General features: G+C 35.4%; 5 protein-coding genes across 5 annotated transcripts; 1 reads left to right on the top strand and 4 right to left on the bottom strand.

The window, feature by feature from the left end:
* Window positions 1-61: 61 nt before the first annotated feature.
* LOC103857694 (NADH dehydrogenase [ubiquinone] 1 alpha subcomplex subunit 13-B) lies at window positions 62-593 on the bottom strand (the record flags this gene model as incomplete). The annotated part of the gene is made up of 2 exons (XM_033286370.1): window positions 62-386; window positions 475-593. Coding segments are annotated over 2 exons (264 nt in total), but the record flags the coding sequence as incomplete, so codon positions are not given.
* A 502-nt stretch (window positions 594-1,095) lies between these two features.
* On the top strand, window positions 1,096-4,570 carry LOC103857477 (chaperonin CPN60, mitochondrial). Its single transcript, XM_009134669.3, has 16 exons — window positions 1,096-1,297; window positions 1,384-1,408; window positions 1,504-1,635; window positions 1,865-2,024; window positions 2,109-2,380; window positions 2,459-2,563; window positions 2,633-2,719; window positions 2,799-2,888; window positions 2,964-3,044; window positions 3,132-3,200; window positions 3,275-3,352; window positions 3,436-3,531; window positions 3,614-3,817; window positions 3,903-4,008; window positions 4,075-4,153; window positions 4,241-4,570. Exons 1-16 carry the CDS (start codon window positions 1,260-1,262, stop codon window positions 4,371-4,373), a joined length of 1,755 nt encoding a protein of 584 aa, XP_009132917.2. The 5' UTR covers window positions 1,096-1,259; the 3' UTR covers window positions 4,374-4,570.
* LOC103857476 (putative F-box protein At2g33200) lies at window positions 4,312-7,166 on the bottom strand. The gene has a single exon (XM_009134667.3). It carries the CDS (start codon window positions 6,731-6,733, stop codon window positions 5,636-5,638), a length of 1,098 nt encoding a protein of 365 aa, XP_009132915.1. The 5' UTR covers window positions 6,734-7,166; the 3' UTR covers window positions 4,312-5,635.
* A 231-nt stretch (window positions 7,167-7,397) lies between these two features.
* On the bottom strand, window positions 7,398-9,442 carry LOC103857475 (putative F-box protein At4g22180). The gene has a single exon (XM_009134666.3). The coding sequence runs from the start codon at window positions 9,149-9,151 to the stop codon at window positions 8,069-8,071; it is 1,083 nt and encodes a 360-aa protein (XP_009132914.3). The 5' UTR covers window positions 9,152-9,442; the 3' UTR covers window positions 7,398-8,068.
* A 222-nt stretch (window positions 9,443-9,664) lies between these two features.
* LOC103857474 (exopolygalacturonase) lies at window positions 9,665-12,377 on the bottom strand. The gene is made up of 2 exons (XM_009134665.3): window positions 10,584-12,377; window positions 9,665-10,218 (listed from the first exon to the last, which is right to left on the bottom strand). The coding sequence occupies exons 1-2, from the start codon at window positions 11,315-11,317 to the stop codon at window positions 9,729-9,731; spliced, it is 1,224 nt and encodes a 407-aa protein (XP_009132913.1). The 5' UTR covers window positions 11,318-12,377; the 3' UTR covers window positions 9,665-9,728.
* Between the last annotated feature and the right edge of the window lie 2,698 nt (window positions 12,378-15,075).

Below are 15,075 nucleotides of genomic sequence, written 5' to 3'. Positions count from 1 at the left end.
CTTGATTAGATAATGTGAACAAAATCTATCTATGTAGAAACCCAAGTTTCCTATTGACAAAGAGACAGAAAGGTGTGAATGAAATAAAACAAAAATATGTTCCTCAATACATGAAGTGTGTATGTATCATTTCTCTTATTATATGATGAATAAGAAGAGATAAAAAGAAGAGACACAGCACGGTTCTAAAATGCTTACACAATATTCATCATCATCATGAAAAGGAGGCATTGATAATATATTACCAGACATCAGGACGAAGCTCTCCAGTAGCTGGAGGCATCCAACGACCAGAGTTATACACGTTTTCACCAACTTTCCAACCAGGAACATCTTTCATCACATCAGCCTCGTAATCTAGATACTTGTTCCACTCAGACACAAACCTATTTACAAATAAACACATGTGGTTCAGTTGAACTCTGACTACTATACCACAAGAAACATAACTTTTTTGGTTTTGTTTTGCTATACCTTTCATCTTCTTCTGCTTGAAGAATGGGAAGAATAGCTCTACGCGCAGCGTATTTCTCTTCCTTCAACGCTCTATCATCACCACAGCAAATCTTAATTAGAACCTTTGTGGTGACACATTATTCTCATTATAACATTTTCGTCATCATTAAGAAACTGAATTGCTGACCAACAGAGGATAACATGTGTTGTTGTAAAACTACACTAGTCAAGCTGATAAATCACAATCCGACCACCCAACTAACTGGTATCATCATCCTTTTCCAATTACAATGCTTTCTTCACTAAATCTCAAGGGTTCAACTAATTAGCCATAAAATTTGGGTTATTAGTAAACTAAATAAAGACTAGAAAACACACAAAAACTGAAGCTTTGGTGTTGTGTAATGATACTGTATCAAGCAAACACAAGTAACTAGTATCATCTTCACCAAAGCTCAAGGGATCGTTAATTAACCTACAGTGTGTTATTCATGACCAATTTAACACACAAAATTTGAAGCTTTTAAGGTTACTTGTTCCCAGAAAAAAAAAGTAAAATTTTGAGCTAGAATCTATATTATGGCTAAATAAATGGGCTTCATAAGGCCCATTAATCTGAGCTGGACCCAGATCGGAACAATTCAATGAACTTGGAGAAAACGCCAAAACCCTAAACCCTAGGCTCTGCTTGGCTGTACTTTTATTTCTCCTCTTGGTTCGTTCAGTTGAGCTTCTCTTTAGTTCGATCTGTTTCTGAAGCAAACTGTGATCATCGTCTCGGGTTGACTTAGAATTTTACCACCATGTATCGTCTTATCTCCAGCATTGCTTCAAAAGCTAGGTTAGATCTATTCTTCTTTGCTTTAGTGACTGTAGCTTCTCCCTTTTTATTGAATTTAATTATAATCTTTCTTTGCTTTTTCACAGAGTTGCCAGAAACTGTACATCCCAGGTTCGTCTGTTCTTCATTTCGTATCTACCTTGTTCTGTTTTATCCAATTGTGTCTATGTATGTATTGATGTGTGTTCTGTCTGTTTATTGTTTAGATTGGAAGCAGACTCAGTTCCACTAGGAATTATGCAGCCAAAGACATAAGGTTCGGTGTTGAGGGTCGTGCTTTGATGCTTAGAGGTGTCGAGGAGCTTGCTGATGCTGTTAAAGTCACCATGGGACCAAAGGTATATATAATAACTTTTGCTTCAGTTAGTTTCTGTTCAGTAGGTTGATATTGTTTAGTAGTTACAGTTGTCATGTTTTTACAACACTTGCATAGTTTATGCTCAGTAGGTTAATACTGTAAGGGAATCTAGTTTATGTAACGCCTTAGTGACACTAATCATCATAAATCGTCTGTTTTATTACCCACCCCCATAGTGTCTGAAACCGTTTTCTGAATTTTCTTTGTAGGGTCGTAATGTCATCATCGAACAAAGCTGGGGTGCACCTAAGGTGACAAAGGATGGTGTAACTGTTGCCAAGAGCATTGAGTTCAAGGACAGAGTCAAGAACGTTGGTGCCAGTCTTGTCAAACAGGTTGCTAACGCCACCAATGACGTTGCTGGTGATGGTAAGGCCTCCCTTTCATAATTGTATTACAACGTTTTTATGTTGGTCTTTAGTATTAAATTGTATGCGATATAAAAAAAAACAGGAACAACGTGTGCTACGGTTCTTACTAGAGCTATCTTCACGGAAGGCTGTAAATCAGTCGCTGCTGGAATGAATGCAATGGACTTAAGACGTGGTATCAAACTGGCTGTTGACACCGTTGTGACGAACTTGAAGAGCCGAGCACGCATGATTAGCACTTCTGAGGAAATTGCTCAAGTTGGAACCATATCAGCTAATGGCGATAGAGAAATTGGTGAACTGATTGCAAAGGCTATGGAGAGTGTTGGCAAAGAGGGAGTCATCACAATCCAAGTGAGTTTAATTTGATCCCCTAGTTGTTAAGTTTTAATCTGCTGGCGACTTAACTTGTGCCATCATCTCTTGATATAGGATGGCAAGACCTTGTTTAACGAGCTTGAAGTTGTTGAGGGTATGAAGATTGACAGGGGATACATCTCCCCATACTTCATTACAAACCAGAAGAACCAAAAATGTGTAAGGATCCGGATCTCACTTTATCAATTTTAGGCAACACTTTGCATTTGAATTGGATATGATTTGCAGGAACTAGAAGATCCTCTCATTCTAATCCACGAGAAGAAAATCTCCAATTTAAATTCTATGGTGAAAGTCTTAGAACTTGCCCTCAAGGTATAAAACAATTTGATGATTTCTCGAGTGTGTCAGTAATCTCTTCAACTTACTTTGTATCTGAGTATTTATTTTCCAGAGTCAAAGGTCGCTGTTGATCGTTGCGGAGGATTTGGAGAGTGATGCTCTTGCCGTGCTAATTCTAAACAAGCTCCGTGCTGGAATTAAGGTTTTTGTTGTTTTAACTTACTCCTTATTACAAGTTTAGTGTGGTTGGACTGATCTAAACGCCGTCACATTATAGGTCTGTGCTGTGAAGGCTCCTGGTTTTGGAGAAAACCGTAAGGCAAACATGCACGATCTAGCTACCCTCACCGGAGCCCAGGCAAGGCCATATTCTTATATTACTTACTATCTGTCAAAACACCAACTGCATGAACTATAATATTCCTTTGATGATTTCAATTTACAGGTAATAACAGAAGAGTTGGGTATGAATCTTGAGAAAATTGACCTCAGTATGCTTGGAAACTGCAAAAAGGTTCGTTTGTTTTTTTTTCCCATTTACCTTTGCATATACAGTTAATATATAACATGATTTTAATTTGTGAACAGATAACTGTATCCAAAGACGACACTGTTTTCCTTGATGGGGCTGGTGACAAGAAAGCAATTGGGGAGCGATGTGAACAGGTCGGTTTGTACTTCTCACATATATTATCATGTAGCAGATTCAGAGATATATATATACTAACACTCTAAATGGAATCACACAGATACGATCCATGGTTGAAGCGAGCGAGTCTGACTATGACAAGGAGAAGCTACAAGAAAGGTTGGCTAAGCTTTCTGGTGGTGTTGCTGTACTAAAGGTAATGAAACTACTCTCTTGGAGCACTTTAACGAATCAATGAAGAGATATATATATATATATATATTCTTACGAGATTTTAGATTGGAGGTGCGAGCGAGTCAGAAGTTGGAGAAAAGAAAGATCGAGTGACCGATGCTCTAAATGCCACCAAAGCAGCTGTTGAAGAGGGTATTGTTCCAGGTGGTGGTGTTGCTCTTTTGTACGCGTCAAAAGAACTTGACAAGCTTTCAACAGCTAACTTTGATCAGAAAATCGGTGTCCAAATCATCCAGAACGCTCTCAAGGTTTTTCTTCTCTCATCACATGTTTCTTCACATTTCCAAGTTAAACAGCTTCTTGAATCATAAACACAATCTTTCTTTGATGCAGACACCTGTTTACACCATTGCTTCCAACGCTGGAGTCGAGGGTGCAGTCATTGTAGGCAAGCTTTTGGAATCAGATAATCCTGACCTCGGTTATGATGCTGCTAAAGGTACATTACAGACTTGCTCTTGGTCCACCTTGTTGTTTCGTTATATAAACTAATTTTTTTTTTCAGGAGAATACGTTGATATGGTGAAGTCTGGTATTATCGACCCTGTGAAAGTGATCAGAACCGCATTGGTTGATGCTGCAAGGTAGACAGAGTTTGAAAATTTTATCATTATTTTGTAGTTTTACTGCAATGCCTTTTTTTTTGCTAATATTTGTTGTTATATGGTTAGTGTCTCGTCTTTGTTGACAACAACGGAAGCAGTTGTGACTGAGATTCCAACTAAAGAGGATGCGTCTCCAGCTATGGGCGGTGGTGGCGGCGGCATGGGTGGTATGGGCGGTATGGGAGGAATGGGTTTCTGATAAGAACCATGCCATGCTAGCTAAGGTTACTTTGGAGATTGTTTTGAGATGATAAAGTTGTTTCATGCTCAAGGAACTAACGGATTCTTTTTTCTGTCATGATTGAAAGGGAGAGACCTTAAGATTTTTCCATGATTTCTGGATGTCCTTCACAATCGATTTATTAAAAGGAAATTTGGGAAAAGAAAACAACTAAACTAGGCTATTGTCTCTTTAGTACAAAATCAAATTTTGTCATTTTTGGGTTTTCATTATTCTTCAAAGTTAACAAAATTTATATCAATTAATTTACAATACAAAAAAATTAAAAAAATATATAAAATGTCAAATAATCAAACATGTGCATATATAAAAAATATTTTATGATGATGTGGCTGTATAAAACGTCAAGTACTTCACTTTTTATGATGACGTGGCTGTATATTTTATGATGACGTGGCTGTATTTGACATCGTCGCTCGTGTTCCCAGAAGCCACTACCCGACACACTCCCTCGTCTCCAAGAGTTTCAGGAATCTCACCGCCTCGTTTAAGCTCTACAAGAGGCGATCTCAGCTAGGCATCACCCAACACCGTGTTTACGCCGTCCTACGCAACCGCAGCACCGGTGATTTCAGTTTCTACATCACCCAACAATGTGTCTCTGTTGGTATTCTTCCTTCGGTTTTTATAGGATTTGCATATGATGTAGTGTTCTCTTTAACTTCTTTTACTATCTTAATCTAGCTTGGTGGAATCAATTCTCTGTTGGGAGTAGAGTGCTCTTCCAGCGTCCCATTGATTAACAAAATTCCCACCTTAATCATGGGTATGGATGTATCTCATGGGTCTCCAGGTCGTGCAGATGTTCCTTCAGTAGCATCTTTGAAAAGTTTTGTTGAATCGTCTTCTTCATTTCATCTTTGTTTGTGATGAGATGTTTATATTTAACCGTTGTAAACCAAAACTGCACAACTGAGCATATAATTTCAAGTTTCATCAACAATGTGTTGTTTTGACCTTTTTCAAAAGTTCAAGGTTTTAGAAACCAATAAAATGAAAAGTTTTCTTGCAACGACATGACTAAGCCGCATGTTTCCTTACTAAACCCGCAAATATAAAAGACGATTAAATAAAAGTCTACAAGCATCAAAGTGCTTGAACAAACTCTTACCTAGAATCAAACCCACAAAGTAGCGAGACAAAAGAGAAGCCCATTCTTTAGCTGCTGAGTCTTTTTAAAGACTAGACCCTAAGTTGAAACCATTCTTCAGACCAAGACTTTAAGCATATCCCGGAACAAACCAGAAGCTCTTCAAGACGGAAGGATCTGATGTTTTAGGCCATGTGATTGTCCTCGTCGCAAGATCGAATATACCGCTCTTAATTTGCCTCGTGTGATAGAAATAATCTGCACCTGGCCAAAGATCATAATCAATGAAACAGATTGAATCACTCTTGATTCCCTGACCGTCAATCTCTTTGATCGGAGATCTTACTGTGACTCCATGACCAAATATCAACACCTCACCTCCAAGAGAATCTACTCTTTCCCAGTTACCGCTTTCAACATTCATCTTAAAGATGCAAAACAAACGTTTCTCTTGTAACCCTCTTAAGCTCAGAACAATCAAAACCTCTCCTGAGTTCGTAACCGCTACTTTCGTCCTCCACACATGTTCCCCAAGTCGTGAAACAAACTGAAACCTATGGTTAGGACATGGGTTCCCTTCCACGATCTCCTTAACCGAGTCTCCAGACAAATCAAGAATCTTGATGTAACCATCAGATGTATACACGTAAAGCTTGTTGTCCTTATACGCCATGGATCTACAACGTGCGCCTTTATGATTACGCCACGTGGCATCTCCTTTCTTGTATAAGAACAAGTAATGTTCTTTGTAACTCCAGGCTGCGACATAGTCCCCTGTTCTCTCGTTCATCCAAAGACAAGCCGGTGTACTCGATGAGGTTAGGCTACTACGCACGTTGAAGGTAATAACTTGACCAAAAAGCAATGACTTCATCGATGGAAGATTGATTCTCTCGCAAGTAAACACATTCAAAAGATACAAATCCAAATAAGAATCAATGATCAAGAGCCAGTTGCTACAACTAGCCACGACACAGCTGTTCGAGAAGTCGGTTCCTGGATGTTCGGTTTCAATAGTTTTGTCTTGTTCGGGATCGTATAACAGAGTAGAAGACTTAAGTAATAGGATTCGCCATGGACACAGAGGTCGCGTACATGTTGTGGAGACAGAGTACCAGCTTGAGCAGACAGTTCTTGCCCTATGAAAATCTTTAGGGTGTAAGCTTTCGAGGATCGATCGCAGAAGATCGGTGCAAAGTTTGGACCAACCATACCGAGCTCTAGACATTGTCGCCGTCTCTTCAGATCATTCCCAACTTTGCTTATTTTGTAGTGAGATGAAATGTGGATTAGGGTTTGATTCTGAATTAAATTAAAAATAATTAATGGGCCGAACTATATTAATGAGCATTTTTTAGAATTTTACAAGGTTAGAATACGTTTTCACAACTTGGAGAATTTTACTTTAAGTCATATAGCATCCCGATTTCAGATATATAATATGCATGTAAAAAAAAAACTTCAAAAAAATTGATTCATTACAATTTACATCTTATTAGTAGAATATACTAAGTGAAAACTACAAAATTTATAGAAGATGGTTGTAGCATCTTTTTGTAAAGCACGATCCAAAGAAGCCACACAAAAAGACCAACATTACCAACTTGCATTAATTAACAAGTCAGCTTGTTTTTATACTCGTTTGCACATCAAATTATAGATTCATCATGTGATTCTGATACAGAAAAATTATTGAAACCGTCTAAATTATATCATGAGGATTTTAGTTTGGTGGAGAGCATATCACTTACGTAGTAACTTGACTTTATATTGATAATGTATAATAATATAAAATGTTTATTGATTTGAAACATCTCGGGGATCCATCGTGGATGATGATATAAATCAAGAAACACTTTTTCCAACGTTTGGTTAATAGGCTTTTAAATTTATTTTGGACTTTGCATGTTGCTACTGGACTTATTCTTGCTACTGTAGTGTAACTGTTGAGATATTTTTCTGTTTCCAGGATAAAAAGTTTGGACCAACCTCTAGATTGATATTTTTCTGTTTGCGGGATAATTTTTATTTGGCTCCGTCACTGATCAGAGGTATAGACATAAAGCCATGTCTTCACACTATCTGCATGTAAAACTCCATCGCTATCACCATCACTATTTTTTTTTTTGAAAGAAAAAACAACCTTTGAATAAAATGTATCACCATCACTATAGTTTGCTACTTTCTAGTATAAGAAGATTTATTATACTTGTTTGACAACCCAAGCGACGATGAAATCTCCTTTCTCTCGTTTACCAACAAAACAGTTGTCTTTGAGAACCTGAACTCTCCCTAAATACCAGCAAACTTGGTGCTAGTCCGTAGAGCTCAAGAAAAGAATGTTACCAGCTGAGCTGCTGAGGAACACGATCTCAAAATTTCGACAAGGTCAAATTGAATATTTTTAGCGACTGGGAGCGTTTCAAAGTGTATATCAGGGACTATCATTCCTCGGCACACTTTTCTTTAAGAATTCTTGCAACACTTGCAAACTGAATAGTTTTTTCAAAGATAGTTTCACAATAATTCGAAAAAAGCAACACAAAAACATAATTTGATCTAATTACAACTCACGAAGACTAGGAATAAACCATCTCGCGTGACCATTCTTGTCAACCTCTAGGATCATCTCCAACACTTGAACCGAAAGATCTCCACAATAAAGAGACCTATCTCTGTAATAAATCGAGTTTGGTCTACTCCCATCAACTCCTGGTACAGTCACACCAAGATCAGTGATCCAAGACTCTTCCCCTAATGACTCCACCTCATCCCAACTTGTCCCATCTGAGTTCATCTTTAAAATGTTGAAAACCTGCTTTAACCGGTTCTTAACCATCAAAACCTCTCCAGAGACAGTAACACCGATCTTACCTCGCCTTCTTTGATCATCCCTAAATGGATCATCATCAACGTTGTCTAGTAACGCTCTAGGGAGTTCTTGTGAGCAATCCAAGATTCTGATTCGGTTTAGACCTGTCAAAATGTAAAGATTGTTGTCTTTGTAGACAATATCTTGACATCCATGAAGATTCTCAGGGCCTTCTTTTATAGGTATCTCTCTCCAGAAATCGATTCCATTCTTAGTATACATTATATAAGATAGACCTATCGACCAGACGACTAAGTAACCTTTGGTTTTCTCGTCGACCCATAAAACCGCTTTTGTCCGGTTTAGAACGTTTCTTGCCGGTGCTGATGATTGATTGATCATGAAGGTAAATGTGTTGTTTTGTAATCTATTAACTTGTAGCCTCCCTTGGTGTGACTCTAATGGTGGTAGATCGATTCTCTCACGTGTGAAAACATTCAAAACGTATAGATTTGATCGTAGGTCTAACATTAAAAGCCAGCTTCCAGAAGTTGCTATACACTGGTGCGTAGAGAAGTCATTGCCAAGGTTTCTCAGTGTGTAAAGTTTACCTTCTTGGGGATTGAACACTTGACATGTAGAGCTCTTTGGTCTTCTACGAGGGAAGATTATTATCCATGGAAACTTGTCTTGTATTGAAGAGATTTGTTTGCAAACTACGTGCCAATTCTTGCAAACGGATCGAGCTTTTAGATAATTAATGATGCTCAGACGTTCAAGGATTGATTGCAGAACGTCAGCGTTAAGCTCCGACCACTTGACCATGTTCGACATTGAGATTTGAGACTTTTACCTCAGACGAGTTGTAAAGGTTTATGTAATGGTTTTAAATTTTAATGAAACTTCCTTTTCCAACTAGGAATAGGAAAAGTTTTATTCCTAGTCAAACTATGTTTAGTGTATCGTAATCATCATCCGTGTGTATTAGTATTACTTATTCTATATAATAAATAATTTTGAAAGTTGAAAGTTGCATCGTTTTCAAATAATCTTTCAAATAAGCAAGCATTCGTCTACACGAATTACGGAATTTTGTAGTAGACGAATGATGATAATAAATTAATAATAGACAAATAATTAAAAGATTTTTGTAATATATAAAATATATTAAAAAAAGTCTATATATGAAAAAAGGTCGGCCAAGATCAAAATTAGACGAGCTCTTTTTTCTTATTATAGAATGTTACAAGAAACTGCAGACACCTTACACATCCCAAATTTATAAATATATTTGGATGTTTTATTAGGTTGTATCTTAGCTTCATTATTGCATCGAGGACAACCAACTAAAACACTAGTCCTATGATCTTACTAAAATATCCAAAATAAACAGATGCTTAATCTTGAATCATCAAATCCGACAACCAGAAGGCACAATCTTCCCACGAACCGAACCACCAACATTCTCACACAAAGCAGTCGCCAAGCCATCCCTCCCATTGTACATCAAGTTGATATTTGAAAGCTCAACGTCCTGACAAGGAAACGTTTTACTACACTGCATGTTCAAAGCCGCTTGGCTCGTCGAAGTTCCCCAGATTTTGTTGTACTTCACGTTCCTGATCTGAACATGAGAATTATACTTTCCAGGACTATCGCATTGTCCATGGGGACAATACTGTTGATCGATGACGATAGGGTTTCCGACATTGACCATTTGGATATTGTCGTACACGAAGTTCGAAACCGAAATCTCCGAGACCGACTTAGCATATGTTTTAATCCGTAAACCGTCGGTTGTACCGTTGAAAACCGAGTTTCTCACGGTTAAGCCCTCGACGTTCTTCTCATCTTTATACCGGCCAAGGCTTCCGACACTAATCCCGTGCCCTGGTCCGCACCTAGGAATATATCATAAGATCAGTATATTGAAGAATCCACATAGAGACAAAAGAAAATAAAAATAATTTCTTGGTTAACCAAAAAGAAACGTAAAATAGAATATTACGATATATCGTATGGTTAACGTAACACAACTTTTAATATTTTATAGTCAATTTGAGCTTAAACTATATATTGAATTCACATAGAAACATTGTAGACCAAAGCAACTAAAAAAAACTTATTGGTTAACCAAAAAACAATCAGAGAATATTCTCATATATCTTACGGTTTATGTAACTTTACATATATTTTGTTAAGAGGTTTGCTATATTTCCGCTAGTCAGATTTGAGTCTAAACAATGATTAAGGCGAATATTAATACCTGACATTAGAGATATCCAAGTTGGTAGTTCCGTCAAGTATTGCGATGCAGTCGTCACCGGTTGCTATGGTGACGTTGTAAATATGCATATCCTTGGATTTACCAATCTTGATACCGTCGGTATTAGGGCTATCTCCAGGAGCCGTGATGGTCACGCCTGTAATGTTAAAATCCTCGACCGAGAATAAGTTGAAGTGACCCATTTTGCTGTTGATAGATCTCAGACCGTTGATCCTCGAGTATCTAACGAACGCAAACCCTATGTTGATAGCTAGTGTACGACACTTAGGGTTTTTGTCGCAATCATTGAGGGACCATGAGTAAGATCCTTGACCATCAAGTAACCCTCCTCCCGTAACGGTGAGATTGTCTACGTACCGGAACTCTATCCATTCTTCTTGTTTGATGAGGTTAGGATCCCGAGGAGCCGACAAGGTTCCGGTGATTATAAAAGTGATATAACTTTTACAAGGACCAGAGAGAGTTATTTGACTGAGATAGAATGTTCCAAGAGGTATATAGACCGTTGAGCTTCCACCACTCCATTGACAAGCATCGTTCCAGGCCTTTGTAATCGCCATAGCGTCGTCTGTTTTGCCGTCGCCGTGAGCACCGTAGTTTCTGACGTCGAAGACCTTATCTCCTTTATAATATCCACTCGTGGGAGCACTTGACACGGTGAGGAAGAAGAAGAAGAGAGACGAGACACACAAGATCAGAAACCTAGACGCCATCCCGATCGATCTCACTCTTTTTTTTCTTAACCTTTTGGTTTAGTTGAGGTAAAGTCGAGCGTTTGAGCTTCTTTATTTATAGGGTAACAAGATAAGAATATTTATGACATTGAATGTTTAATGAACATATAAGGGAAACACAATCGATTACTACCATACATATGGAAAATAACTAGTATTAGAATATTATCAAGATGTAATTAACATTTTTATGTGATTTGTAACTCAATGTAGATTCTACCCTTTTCCTTTTTCACTTTTTATTGATAAAAGTAAAATTTTATTACCAAAAGTAAAAATGTTGTTACATTTCTTAGGTTAGCATATTACACATCTCCGGTAAAAAAAAACCAAGAGATGGAAAAGAAACAGAGCTGGAATATGGATGTATGGATATATATGATTTGTGTGTGCGGGATCGGAGTGCTAAAATATCCCCTATATCCCCTATATATTAAAAGAGAAGCATTACAACATATTTTTGTAGCCACATGTCATCACCACAATCATTCTTTGAATCCTTAGAAAAATATGTTGGTCCATATAAATATATAATAAACTTTTTATTAAACTAACCATAAATTAATCATAAATGTTCTTCACTGTTTCCTTAAATAAAAATCACGAAATTACCTAATGTGGCTAAAGTATATATATGACAATTAATGATTTTGAATAATAAAAATTTGATAAAAATTAGTCTATTCTCTATCATTTTTTTTAATTTTAACTTATTAAAATAAATTAAACAACAACATTAACTATATAATAAAAATTTAGATTTTTTTTATATTTTATATTTTAAATTTTTAAAAACGAATATAAATGACTTAAGTTGCTAAAAATCTCACATAGAAATTTTTGTGATCCATGGTTTAAAATTTATGTTATAACAAGATACATATGATTACGAAATTCATAAGTAGGAAGTCTCATTTAATAATTATTATATATATATGTATATTAATAGTTTTTAAAAATAAATTCTATACCATATAAAATACATAAGTATTTTAATTTCGAATTTGCTTTGAATTTTTTTGATAAACATTTTGAACAATTATTGACAACATAATATTTAGATTTTAAATTTTGTATTGAATGTTTTTAAAATTATAAATTACTAAAACTATTAAACATCCCACAAATTTTTTATTGTTATCATTGATTTAATTTTTTTATAAATAAATACAAATGATCAAAAATAATATGAGTATAAAGTAGTTTTTAACAGATGTCAATATTAAAATTGTACTATATATCTATGTTAATATCATTTAAACTTAATTTTATGCCATATAAAATAGAAAAAAAAATGTTTGGCTGGATTAATAAAATTTATTTAAGTATTATACCAATTTAATTATATACGTAATAGTTACTAAATTTTTAAGTATTCAATATATATTTATTATTTCATAATATGTAAAAATATAGAATACTAGAAAATAATTTATATATAATATTCATTCCGCGCAAGGTGCGGATCTTAACCTAGTGTGTATACTATTTTATGTGTTTACATAGTAATGGAGCTTATATGTGTGAATTATTCACTTTAAATGTCACATTAATATAAGTATATGTTTACCCTAAACTGGGTGTTGTATATGTCCAATTCGAGATGCCTTTATCTTCTGAATAATTTTTTTTTATCTAAAATAATTTGAGTTGCCAAAAAAATACAAATCTATATAGTCATTAAAATGTCAACATTTAAGCTAAACCTTTTTTTTAGTAAATATGATTTGTGTAATAAGGAAATGATCAACTATTGATATAACTTTCATTATAACGGGGTGTAATAAGGAAAGTATTAAAATAAAATGAAAAAAAAAACTAAATTGATATGATCGTTTTTTTCTTAATTTTGGTGTATTTATATTTAAATGTGGCAAAAGCATACAAATAGAAATTATCTACTCAGTGAAATTTAGCAATGCTTCAAAGACATGAGGAGGCCCAAGTCCAGTGTTAATGATGCAATCAGCTTAATAGATGGGTACAAGAAAGCCCAATATGTGTCTGGGTTGTTGACATGTTGCACTCATTCGAGAATGGAAGCAGAAGGTTACCATGAGAACTCATACCACACTAATTTAATGGACAAGAAGGAATGAACGACTAAATGTGGACGAACTTCCGGCAAAATAGATACGAAGAAACAATGGACAAGTTTTACGTCACAATGTCAATGCATGACTATTACTATATATGTAACGTTTCCGTGTTTATTATTCAACATGATCACAAGGTTATATACGTTGAATTGGTAGGTGGAGGTCCTCAGTCCTCTACCACCACAACTTTTATTTTCTATGAATACGGTATTCAAGTCTTGGCACTAGAATCCAAAGAAACTGCCATCGTTTTTGACAAAACCATTGTTGCCACAACTTTTGTCGTAGGTAGTAATGTCAATATCATCAAAAAGCAGTGCATCAGGCAACTCACTTATCCTATGATTCCTATCCATACCATCCAAACCCATTACAATCAAACTTCTGATCAGCTTAACCAGAGGGTTTTGCTATCTATTCAAAGTAACAAGACAGAAATGATTAGAAGAGAATCTACAAAAGTAAGACAGCACTATCCACACCAAAAACCTCAAAGACTGAACACTAGGGGCAGTCGATTCATTGACATGTGTTGACTTCCCAACACTGATCGGTTGATTCTGTAAATAATCTACTCGACCAACATGACCTACATGCGAACTAAATAATTTACAAGAGAAAACACAAGCTCTAAGCGTTTTTTTTTAGATTTATAAGATATGGGATCAAACAAAACCCAACTTTGACTATTGAGTGCAACTTCAGTCAAATGTAACCTGACATGTCGGTAAACGCCTGAAGGACAAGGACAAGTCCTTCAGCATCTCAAGTTTCTTGTCGGGGTCAGTGGATTTAGAGGAGATAGTTACTTTCTTCAAACATCTTCCGCTTCTCAATATGAATGCTGCTACTTCTTTCTCTTCTTTTCTTCCTTCATATCCTACCCATTCAAGAGTTTCTAGACTCGATGACAGACATTCAGGAACTGAGATCGGGTCATCCCAACAGGGGCGCGTGTGTTCACCGTTATGGCACTGCAATAAATTGACATTAGAAGGACTGTAATACCGTCTATGTAATATTTCTCATAATTTGTAATAGCATAATTAACCAGACAAAAAAAAAACATTTGCTTCCCACTTTGGAACTGAAATCGGAAGATTGTAGAAGCTTTCAGAATTTTGCTTTCAATACGCTCCCAAAAATATATCTTTAAAAATACGTTAGAAGCTTACAGTTCCATTTAGAAACCATGCTTCCATTTTAAGAACCCAATGTTGTGAAAGTAAACAAATATATATTATGTTTTTATTTTATTTAAAATTCAAAATTAATAGTATTACAATAGAGAGACTACAAATATAGAAATTAATACTATAAATTATTTGTGCGTAATAATTTTTTGTAAGAAATCTTGCATATAAATTTAAATATATTATTGACAGAAATTTGTGAACTATTAAAATAATTAATTTGATAATATTTTTTTATAATTTCAATCTGTTAGTATTTTATAATTAAAATATGAAATCGACTAAAGGAATAAAATTATAAAAAATGAAGAAGTGATTTTTTATTTTGAATCATATATTTTTAGTCATAAGTTTTATAAAATCATTTTTATGTTATATATATACGTTTCCTAATTTTTGAAAAATATCGCTTTTACTCTTCTATACGATTTCGATTTCACGTATC

This window comes from Brassica rapa, chromosome A03 (genome assembly GCF_000309985.2).
Source record: "Brassica rapa cultivar Chiifu-401-42 chromosome A03, CAAS_Brap_v3.01, whole genome shotgun sequence".
Classification (NCBI taxonomy): Eukaryota; Viridiplantae; Streptophyta; class Magnoliopsida; order Brassicales; family Brassicaceae; genus Brassica; species Brassica rapa.
This window is presented reverse-complemented; position numbering and strand designations above follow the sequence as displayed.

Excerpts from the sequence above, each read along its gene's own strand:
- LOC103857477 (XM_009134669.3), top strand. The coding sequence starts at position 1,260 with ATGTATCGTCTTATCTCCAGCATTGCTTCAAAAGCTAG. Across the intron at positions 2,381-2,458 it reads AGGGAGTCATCACAATCCAA|GATGGCAAGACCTTGTTTAA; the intron begins GTGAGTTTAATT and ends CTCTTGATATAG. Across the intron at positions 4,154-4,240 it reads GCATTGGTTGATGCTGCAAG|TGTCTCGTCTTTGTTGACAA; the intron begins GTAGACAGAGTT and ends TTATATGGTTAG.
- LOC103857476 (XM_009134667.3), bottom strand. The coding sequence starts at position 6,733 with ATGTCTAGAGCTCGGTATGGTTGGTCCAAACTTTGCACCGATCTTCTG.
- LOC103857475 (XM_009134666.3), bottom strand. The coding sequence starts at position 9,151 with ATGTCGAACATGGTCAAGTGGTCGGAGCTTAACGCTGACGTTCTGCAA.
- LOC103857474 (XM_009134665.3), bottom strand. The coding sequence starts at position 11,317 with ATGGCGTCTAGGTTTCTGATCTTGTGTGTCTCGTCTCTCTTCTTCTTC. Across the intron at positions 10,219-10,583 it reads TTGGATATCTCTAATGTCAG|GTGCGGACCAGGGCACGGGA; the intron begins GTATTAATATTC and ends ATATATTCCTAG.